General features: G+C 51.1%; 3 protein-coding genes across 3 annotated transcripts; all 3 read right to left on the minus strand.

The window, feature by feature from the left end:
- Window positions 1-1,928: 1,928 nt before the first annotated feature.
- GLOTRDRAFT_44097 (uncharacterized protein) lies at window positions 1,929-2,734 on the minus strand (the record flags this gene model as incomplete). Its single annotated transcript, XM_007869021.1, has 3 exons — window positions 1,929-2,144; window positions 2,198-2,551; window positions 2,597-2,734. Coding segments are annotated over 3 exons (708 nt in total), but the record flags the coding sequence as incomplete, so codon positions are not given.
- Window positions 2,735-5,323: 2,589 nt separating this feature from the next.
- GLOTRDRAFT_78355 (uncharacterized protein) lies at window positions 5,324-6,536 on the minus strand (the record flags this gene model as incomplete). Its single annotated transcript, XM_007869447.1, has 6 exons — window positions 6,466-6,536; window positions 6,068-6,415; window positions 5,858-6,015; window positions 5,733-5,801; window positions 5,512-5,681; window positions 5,324-5,463 (listed from the first exon to the last, which is right to left on the minus strand). Exons 1-6 carry the CDS (start codon window positions 6,472-6,474, stop codon window positions 5,324-5,326), a joined length of 894 nt encoding a protein of 297 aa, XP_007867638.1. The 5' UTR covers window positions 6,475-6,536.
- Window positions 6,537-7,665: 1,129 nt separating this feature from the next.
- Window positions 7,666-9,719, minus strand: GLOTRDRAFT_116887 (TMS membrane protein/tumor differentially expressed protein). Its single transcript, XM_007869448.1, has 9 exons — window positions 9,594-9,719; window positions 9,477-9,538; window positions 9,291-9,422; window positions 9,134-9,237; window positions 8,338-9,087; window positions 8,188-8,290; window positions 8,069-8,133; window positions 7,851-8,003; window positions 7,666-7,799 (listed from the first exon to the last, which is right to left on the minus strand). Exons 1-9 carry the CDS (start codon window positions 9,688-9,690, stop codon window positions 7,784-7,786), a joined length of 1,482 nt encoding a protein of 493 aa, XP_007867639.1. The 5' UTR covers window positions 9,691-9,719; the 3' UTR covers window positions 7,666-7,783.
- Between the last annotated feature and the right edge of the window lie 616 nt (window positions 9,720-10,335).

A 10,335-nucleotide genomic window follows, 5' to 3' on the forward strand; every position in this document is an offset into this window, starting at 1 on the left:
CTGGACTTCTCTACCTTCTTCCGACGTCCCTGGAACCCACCTCCGACCCACTCCGACTATACGTGGTTTTCTGAATTGATGGTCTATCGATCTGCAAGCGGCTGTCAGTATCTGATGTTAGCGGTTGCGTGAATCCGGGGATAGTATTCCACATGTAACCGGTCCAGTCATCACAGCTGGCGTGGTAATTTATGGTTCATTCAGACACTCAATGCATCTGAGCCCAAACCGATTAACGTACCCCAGGGCCGGCGGCATACCTGACAGCATCTCGAGAGCATTGTCAGTCATGCCTGATGCGTCGGTAGGCGCAGCGAACTGCGTGTTGGCATAAGTTTGCCATAAACCAGGCGGATGAGCACCTTGGTCCGAGGCCCCCGGGCCCATGCTATGCATAGCTGATATGGATTGCATATGTCGCTCAATGCCTAGGACCTGCGTGACGACAGAGGCCAAATACCTGTCAGATAGTAGTTAGATCCAGGGCAGTATTGAAACACCTTACATGCGCTGTTGAGAATGACGAAGTATATGCGTGATCACTTGGATCTACTTCACCCCGGTACGACGGATGCAGGACACCTAAGTGGTAGGGATCTGCTATATGGCCCACGTTCGGGTAGGGAACGTTGGTAGTTGGAGTTGCGCTGCTTGATGGTGCCGATGCCAGACTTGCAACATCAACTGCGTGTGTGTACCCCGTGTAGTTGGAGTCGAGCCGTGTACCCCTTTCTTGCAGACTCGGTGGCTGAGCTCCATATGCACCTGAATTCACTCCGGAGGAAGAAGAGGCTGATCCACTGTGTTGCGGTATCACGCCCGGGGTGGAACTTGCCTCCTGCTCCTCGGCAGGTGCATCTCCGTCCCACCCTGGAGATGGGCCGGACGTCAGGATCGAGAGAGGAATATTATCGATTGCGGCCAAACCCATGATCATGTCACTGTAAAGTGTTCGTATGTCAGATCGTTTCTACCGTCAGTGCCTGAGAGACGTCTTACACTAGAATCCCTGCAAAAGCCCATCTGGAAACAGTTGTATACGGTTATGAAAGCAGTGAAATAAGCTATACCTCTCTTCCACGATCCTCAAGACGCAGAGGCCCTTCTGAATCTCCAATATGGACTCGTTATCCAGTCCTCTTCCGGACTGATTTTGTGCCGCGAGTCGAAGGAGCAAAACCATACACCCAGGGAAGACAATGGCCAGTCCTTCCGGTATCACGCAGCCCGCCTTCCGTCGGTAAGTGTCGGCGATGTTGATGATACTCCGTGCAGCGCTGATGCAGATGGTTGTGCAAGATAATGCAAATGCAGAGGGCGAGGAATCGAAAGATATGAAGGGACGATGGATCAGAAGCTGATCTCGATAATATGCGACATTTAGTAATGCAGACTGCCTGAAGATTAGCGGATCCCGAGGGTCTCCCGTCCATCGTACTACAATGTCTTAGTATAGAACCCGGTAAATGGTTTCCAAAATATACTCACAATGGGATGGCATGTCGTTGAACCAGCCATTCATAGCAGAGTCTATCTTCGCCATGATCACTGGAATATCTAGCCCTCGGTGCTGCACGACTGAGCCCTTTGGATACTGAAACCTCGTGAGCGAAGCGAAGATACTATGAGCGCGGACAGACCAGCAGGGAGACCGATTCCGCATATATCTTTCCAAGCCCCAGTATCATATTGAAGTAAGTTACCGTCGAAGGTCGTGCACGCGCTTGTACCGGAGGCGTGGCGATTTCTATGTCAGCCCAGGTATCATCGTCGCACTCCAACGGGTAGTCGATCTCTATTCTGTGGCGTTGGAATCTCAGAAATTAGATGGCGGTTGGTACATATCTGTACCTACTTACTCGTCATCACGAAGACTGTATAGTCTGCCAAGGGCGCCTCCTATTCCTCGGTCAAGACTAACAAGCACCCTAAGAATCAGAGTTGTGAGAAAGACAGGACCGATACAATGCGATAATCAATACGTGCCAGAAAGCGCGTTTCCACAGCTCTGCTAGCAGGGTTACTCGGTTACCATAGAACCTCTTTTGATGAGCACCAACATCTTGAGCCATTTGCAGGCCCTGGCCAACAGCACTCCACGCCGCCTGAGGGACAGACGAGCCAGGCAGATATAGCCCATACAGCTTCATGGGTTATTGTAAGCTAGGGTCCGATAGACGAGAGGACGAGGACGAACACAGCGCAGCTGTAGATCATATAATGTCGGACAAGCTAGGATTGACTTATTAATCATCTGGACCTGGTTGAACCACTTCCACCCGGCGGATCTGAAGGTATTTGACCCTTCAAGAAGCACCCGTGTATCATCCGTCTGGCGAGATGCGACAGCACAAACCATCAACATTACAGAAGCAAATGGCCTGTCTCGCAAATGGCGTCCTTCCCGGACACCTGCTTCGAAGGTAGGCCTATGAAGAATGGGCGCCAGGCAATTGACTCTTTCGAAGTACACTGCGACCAAGGTCCATAGCAAGTCCGGCTCCGGAAAAACATATGCTGGCGGTTCTTGGTCATGTAAGATTATTTCCCACTATCGCATAAGAGTCAGTGTTAGCCCGAAACAAAATACTGGGACAGGTACAGGTTGCGCGGTCCAGAATTCCTCCCGCCGAAACGTGGTGAAGGATGAGGCGAGAACGTCGGCGTCGGAGGCCTTCATGGAGAGTGCGCGCTTGACTAATTGCATGTTGCTAGATTTTCCCAGCAGTTCCCGATGAACAGGGTTGAGAGAAAGGTCTTGAAGCTTTTCTACCAATTCTGACTGTATGAATTCTTCATCTGATGTAGCATCGTAGTCCGAGGTTCCCGTATCCGCAATGGACTCGGGATATGTAGCATCCCGAGCCTGACTAGGTCCAGGCGTAACATGACCTGGCCCTGTTTTGCTCGACGAGCGGCTTTGCCACTCGAGTAGGTCTACATCTTCGTTCGGTATCTCACGACCGTCCTAAGGCCACGTCAGTGAGTATTACTGCACCTTGGACGATATCGCCCACCTCTCGCAGCATACGTTCTAGTTTTGCTATGCGAGCTTCTAAGGCTCGGATATAACTATGCACATACACGGGTTAGTCGTGCTAAACTAGGGGTTCGGAACAGCCAACCCTTTATTGGGGCCTGATTTCTGCACAATGTCTTTTAGTCCGAACTCGATTCGTGGTACTGAGGCACCTCACCTTCGCGGTATCATTGTAGGTGCACTCCGTCCTAAAACTGATACAGTTCCGACAAGGCGTGCCTAGCTCTTCAGAGCCATCACCTATGTTTCAGTCAAGCCATCGGCGAGAGAACGTCGACATCAATCTCGGAATAACAGCGTTGCGATCTCAACTTGGATAACGTACAGCGAACTAAACTTGCGATCAGAACGTGGATTCATACACGGGATGGAAGCAGCGTACTTCGTTTGCGCCTACATGTATCGCAGGCTCGGTGTCTGCGAGGCTTCGGTGGCTTGCCACCGCTGGTACTGGTCCCGCTAATGGAAGCGACGGAAGCATCCTTCGGATTCCCATTGTTGACTGCCTCCATGCCAAATTCGGTGGCAACGCTGTGCTGATGGCAGCCCAAGTCTACACGACTAAGAAAGGCAGAGATCCACGCTACTTACCTGAAGCTTAAGCTCAAGCTTCGACGGATGATGTCGCCGAACCAAACATAGTATCGGTATTGTACAAGCGCTAGCCCTTGGTGGCTGCGCAATATCAATGGTCTGTGCAGCGATATCGATTGGCCCATCCACCAAAATTGGCTTACGGCGAGCGTTGATAGTAACATATGCATTGTTTGACATAACTGATACACCTTCGCATATAATTCACCCCTTTACAAGTTTACATGCGCCTCACAGCCGTGACAACGGATGATATCAACCAGTGAAAGAAATGGTGTATGTCCTACTCGGCTCCGTTGCGAGTATCAGTATTGTGGACTTCAGCTTCATAATCTTAACCCTCTCCTCTTGATCTCCGGGCGACTTACACTCCGAAATCATGCAGATTCTGGAAGTAGGCTTCCCACTGACTGAAGGCAGGAATAAACGTGTCTGACCACACGAACAACAAATGAAAGTACGCACGTCATTTCAATTGGCATGTCTGTCCACGAAGGGACAATATTACCCGCGACGTCAGCCGTATCTGTAGGCGGTCTATTCCACGACACGTCCATAGAGGTTGTCTGAGGCCAACCTGTGGGGTAGAAATCGGCGTTGAGGTTAGGATCGGCCATGCTGGACATGAAATGGTCTAGCACGGAGTGTTCATTCATCTGATCGGAGGAGGAAGTCGCAGAGAGGCGCGACGGGAGATATGCTGATATAGAGTTCTCGTCTGTTGAAGCAAGGCCCGGGATACCGGAAGCAGGCAAATCGATATCTAAGCCGGGCCCCACTTCGACAGGAAAATCAGGACCTGACCATGAGATATTGCTGGATGGTACGCCAGAAATGACTGGTGCCGATAATCGCGACGGGCCTGCCACTTGGGGCTCTGCATCGTCTGGGCCCGGATTGGGAGCCGAATGATGGTAGACTGGTTGCCTAAGGCCCGAATCTCCGTCTGGATATGCGATTGAGAAAATGTCGGGAAATTTTTGGAAGTGATCTGGAAAGGTTAGACGTACAAAAATGGGGAGAAACTCGGGCGTCGGGTGGGCGAGGTAAATGTTCCGCCGTGGTAGGAAGAGGAAGTCCACCTGGCATGACTGATGAACCAGTGTCCCTCCTGCGCTTGGAAGCCGCTCGTTGAGGTGGCAGAGGCAGCTTGCCCATGTTCGCAAGCCCCCTCACGATGTCACTGTAATATTGTGAGTGAAGGGCCTGCCCTCGGGCAATGCGAATAATTACCTGCATGCCCCAGCTACAGCCCACCTTGAAGCAGACTTAGTCCATATGGGACAGATGCATGTGATACAATTGCTCACCTATCCTCCATACTCTCTAAGACATCCAAGCCTTTGCGTACGTCCGACATCGCTTTCTCGGGGTCCATGAGAGTGCCGGATTGCTTGAGTCCAAGAATTTGAAGCACAAGGATTACGCAGGCGGTGAACGTTGATGATGATGACGCTGGCATAAAATCACCATGCTTCTTGATGACGTCCGCCACGTTAATGAGACAACGCGCTGCATTACTGCAGATCGCCATACACGACGCTGACAGAAGAGACGGTTTCGGTGCTGACGATATCAAAGGACGGTGTATAAGTATTTGGTTTCGGTAGAATCCGACATGGAGCATGGCCGATTGTCTGAACGTGACGGGATCGCCGTCATGAGGCATCCATCTCACTGGGACTATGCTCAGTCTCCTACAAGCCAAAGCATGTCCAACGACTTACAGTGGGGCGGTATACCATCAAACCAATTGTTAAGAGCAGAGTCCAGCTCCGCTATCATCTGCTGATCTTGTTCGGGTGTAGACGGTTTTGCCGTAGGTAGATCTTCGTACTAAGGTTTCGTCAGACAATGTGACTCCGATGGATACATACACTTGCTCACAAAGACGCGTAATGTATCGCCAAGCACGTCGTTCATCTTGATCATGTGAATAAAGAATGTCATTCTGGTAGGTTTCCCAGCTGGCTGCTTGAAAGCGTCATCCGGGTTGGAAGTTATCCAGTACTCGTCGTCGCACTCAACCGGTAGCTCCACGTCGATCCTCAACGTAATGTGAGCACAAGTCTGAGCCAATAGAGCGTAATGGACTCACTCTTTCGGGGATAACGTATACGGTCGTCCGAGGGCGGCACTGAGACCTCTGTCGTGAAGTATCAAGGCCCTGCCAGTGACGAGCATTTGATCAGGCAGCAGAAACTCAAGACACATCCTGCTTACCAGAACGCTCTTTTCCATAATTCAGATTTGACTGTGTATCGGTCACCGTAGAATTTTCTTCTGTGAGCTCCGACATCCTGCGCCATACGTATCCCATGCCCAATGGCAATCCAAGCCGCATGAGGAGCCGATGATCCGATAAGGAATGTTCCTAAAAGCTAGAATGATGACTGAACATAGTCGCATCATGTCAATGGGAGGAATACTTACGCTATATAGCTGCAGGTCATACAATGTTGTCGGAGCGAGCATGGACTTCCGAGCATCCTGGACCTGATGAAACCACTTCCAGCCCGCTGAAGCGGGACTGTCATGACCTTCGAGCATCACCCGGGGATCATCCGAGTAACGGGCTGCCGTGGCACAGACCATCATGAGTACGGCGCCGAACCTATAGTCTCTGAGATGGAGGCCTTCGCGGACACCGCGCTCGAAGGTCGGCCAATGCAACACAGGAGACAGACTATGAACCTTATCATAGTGGAGTTTGAGAAGGGCGGCCATTAGGTCTGGTTCTGGGAATTGATAGTCAGGTCGCTTCTCGACCCCAAGTTCCCACTAAGGACTGAGGCTAAGCTTAGTTATCAGGCTGATATACTCAAACTCACGGGCTGCATAGTCCAGAATCGAGGACGGTTCCAGGGATCAGGTCCCTTCGCCGGGTCGTCTACCTCCTGTTCATTGTAACCCTTCATAGTGAGCGCTGCCTTGATAAGTCCATAGCCACTCGACTTCCCCAGGAAACGCTCTTGCATGGGATTCAAGGAGAGCTCTTCGAATTTGTCAATCACCGGATACAGTATGTCCTCGTCTTCGCTTGCATCTGTAGTGCCGACCGCATTCGCTTGCGATGGGGATCCAGCAGCACTATCGCTGTCCGTTGCCAGAGTTGGGCTGTCATAGAGACCTGTGCGGGAAGCGCGGGGGCGCTCTGGGAGGACACCTTGACGAATACTCTCTTTGTCCAAGGGTCCACCTAATTCTTTCTCTACGTCGACTCCTACCTAGACGTAGACTTCGTTATCAGGTTTGTCCCCCAAAGTACTGACGCGAATACAGACATTCCGGAGCATATTTTCGAGTAGAGAAACTCGGTCTTCCAGAATCTTCGTGTAACTGCCAATGATTGTCTGTTAATACGGCGTGTTATACTGTCATATACGGTATCTGACCCTTTTGGCGGTCCATGTTTCTACTGGGACATTCACCATGAATTTCATGGCGTGAGGATAGCGGGACACTCACCTTGGGAGGTTCGTCATAGGTACATTCACTTCGAAAGGTCACGCAATTCGAACATGGCACATCGGAACCTTGAGTGCCATCGCCTTAAACCGGACAGGTAATTGGATAAAGCGTAGGCAGCATGGAAAATGACACCTACAACGAACTACACTTTGTTGTTATCATGATGACATCAAAGCGAATGGAGTTGTCCACATACTTCTTCTGCGTCTGCATGCATCGCAAGCCCGAGCAGGTTTTGCTCTTTTCACTTTCTTAGGCATCGATTCGCCTTCGTGGGCATCCGAGTCGTGGTATTCCATAGCGTCTTGATTGTGCAGTCCTAACGCTTCTAAGACTTATGTGAATGGTGTTTCAGATGCCACAGCATGTCGTCTACAGATAAATCATGATCCCTGAGCTGCGCAGAGCTATACACCGACTCAGGAATGCACTAAGCGCAGTAGCGGTGGGTGTCAAGCTTCGCCGATACCCTATCAAGTACGTACGAGGGATGGGATAGACGGGCGGGTACTATCGCTCATGGCTGTCCGGTCCTGTGGATGCATTGCTGACACGAGGAAGAGATCTGCCGTGTCATTCTCCGGATATAGACTCGAAATTTCAATCCGTACAACCTAGTTTATGTAGCTGGCTATATCCACACTATTATACATAGATCACTAAAGGTCCACATCATCCTCAGACATCTCCGAACCTGGTGGGTATTGAGCCTGTCATTCCCACGGAAACGGAGGAAAGGACTCACCGGTCAGGCATTAAGACGGGCGCCACCAGACTCCATATGTACAGCAGCATGCAGACCCAACTCGAAACAACTCTCATCCACATGGCAACTTCCGACCGCCCAATGTACACGTCCTGATCGGGATTCGACGGACCGATGTTCTTCACGACATTCCTATCAAGGAGCCAAACCAATTAGTGAACCCCGCGCAATTTACGATGTCCACTCGTGAGGCGTACCAGTCGGTCAGAAGCATCGCCACATACATCGATCCAATCGCGAATATGATATGGAACCAGGAGTACTGCGGGGCACAGTTCAGGCCTCAAAGATGCAAAGATGAAGGGAAGGTACGTACGTTATAGCGGGTACCTGAGCGCTCATCATCCCTGGTATCCCCAACCACTTCCTCCACTTCCTCCTCCACTTCCTCTTCATCCAAAGCGGAGGCAGGGATAGCACTATAGCCTATCAGCAATGTCTAACATTTTCGATGACACCCACCTACCCAGCCTCGACCGCAGCTAACAAAGCCTGGTACCTTGGGGATTCCGTCCGACCAGGCTGAGTGCTTACAACACCCAGTTCGGAGTGCCCTTCCAGATCACCGTCGATCGGAAGCTGTATCGCCCGCTTATTTTTACCCACGAGCGCTCGGCTCTGTGTAGCAGCACGGCTGGTAGAATAGGCGATCGCGACGAAGGTGAATATAGCACCCAGAACGACCGTCGTCGTTTGTGCGCCTGCAGCAGTTCCCTTGCGCAATGGATTGCACGATTCGTGCTGATGATTTCCAACCGCGGACATGATAAGGTAAGTGCAGTACGCAGCAACCATGCTGGATTGCGCTAGCCCAGAACGTGGATTATGCTCTTGAATGATGGGATGTATAGACAAGATGGTGATGATTATGGAGAGAGCCAGGTTGAACGCGATGAAGAATCTGTTCAAAGTGCAGCCCGGCCCGGCAAAGAAAGTAAAGAGGAGCGCCGTCAGGGTGATGGTAGCTGCGTACATCCCGAAACTGGACCCGATTAAGATCCATTGCCAGAGGCTTGAATCAGAGTTCTCCCAGTTTTCTAAGCAAGTCTCGGACCACGAGTGGGCGAAATCGACAAGCAGGACTAGACCGAGCAGGATAAAGATCGTAGCACCTATCATAGAGACATAGTTGCCCCAGACGATGAAGAACCCATTGGGAATGAAGAACGAGATCACAACGAGCACGAGCCAGAGTAGGACTTTGGGACCCCACCAGCTATATGGTGTCAGCAGCGAGTTTATCAGTGATGCTGAGTACGCACCCGTTCTGTATAGCTGCCCTCTTATCCCGTGTATCCTTCACGCCCACCAAAGCCACAGATAGGATGCCATGGAATAGCGAGAGTGCGAAGCAAAACCTATGAACCTGAAGATGACCAGGTCGATGGGAAGCCGGAAATGGAGTGCACGTCTACGTACTGCGAGAACACCGTAGCACCTGTCTTTCTCACATTCCATCTTGATATAGTCGTAACTCCATTTCTCAATCAGGTGGATGGCGAAAGGGGTCTTCATTAACCACGCCAGCATGGAGTTCAGACAGAATATGATCTTTCCGGAGAGCGACTCAACACAAGCCAGCAGTAAAAATACAAGTGCACATACAGCGAAGCCAATACGAGTCGCAATCGACGAGTTACAATTGCATGACTTGCAGAACATCGACGCTGCGCTCTCCTTTCAGCTTCCGCTGTCATCCCAGGAAGCGTGTTGACGACGCACCTGCCGTCGAAGTAAAGCAGAATGCAAGCCCAGCTATGCATGATGTCGCCACTGAACCAAGGACCCCAGTTAACGGGAGCGAGAGCAATAAACCCATGGTTGCTGGTCGGGAGTGGGTTACTGCCCGCGGCTGTGGCAAATGTGGCTGAACGTCTTCTCGCACTTGGTTACGTAAGGTACGTTAATAGCACACCTCCGTGGATTTCCGAGAAAGAGGGCTAAACCGGCGCGCCGCCGTATTCGCTCCAACTGCAGTTACTGTACAAGCAAATATTCAAACGTATTGTACGTGCAGCGAGTACCGGTTTGTGATGTCATACAGCGATATCGAAACAAAGATGGACCGAGAACACTGAACCTTAATAACCATGGATGTGGGGACGACTGATCACAATGGTTCTAGTATCTTCCAGTAACCGCCGGCACCCTCGAGTAAATCCCCCCTGTCCCCCTATTTACGGAGTGCGGTTCGACGAAATCTTCCCTGGTTCTTGCAATCCCGAACACGTACCCAACGGTGCAGCTTCGCTCGTCCTGGATGCCTGACTCAGCGAGAAGCCTCTCTTGACAAGCACTGGAGTAGTCTCGGGCCTAACCAAGGCCGCGGGACCCACAAGTATCTTCCCCGATCTTGCGAACAGCGCTTGGGATTGCTATACGCCCTTCAACAAGGCTCATTCCTTCGAAATCTGCGGCTACGTTGCTCAACTGCTTGCGCGTACCTTCGGATTCAAGATACCAG

Source organism: Gloeophyllum trabeum, assembly GCF_000344685.1.
Source record: "Gloeophyllum trabeum ATCC 11539 unplaced genomic scaffold GLOTRscaffold_00009, whole genome shotgun sequence".
Taxonomy (NCBI): Eukaryota; Fungi; Basidiomycota; class Agaricomycetes; order Gloeophyllales; family Gloeophyllaceae; genus Gloeophyllum; species Gloeophyllum trabeum.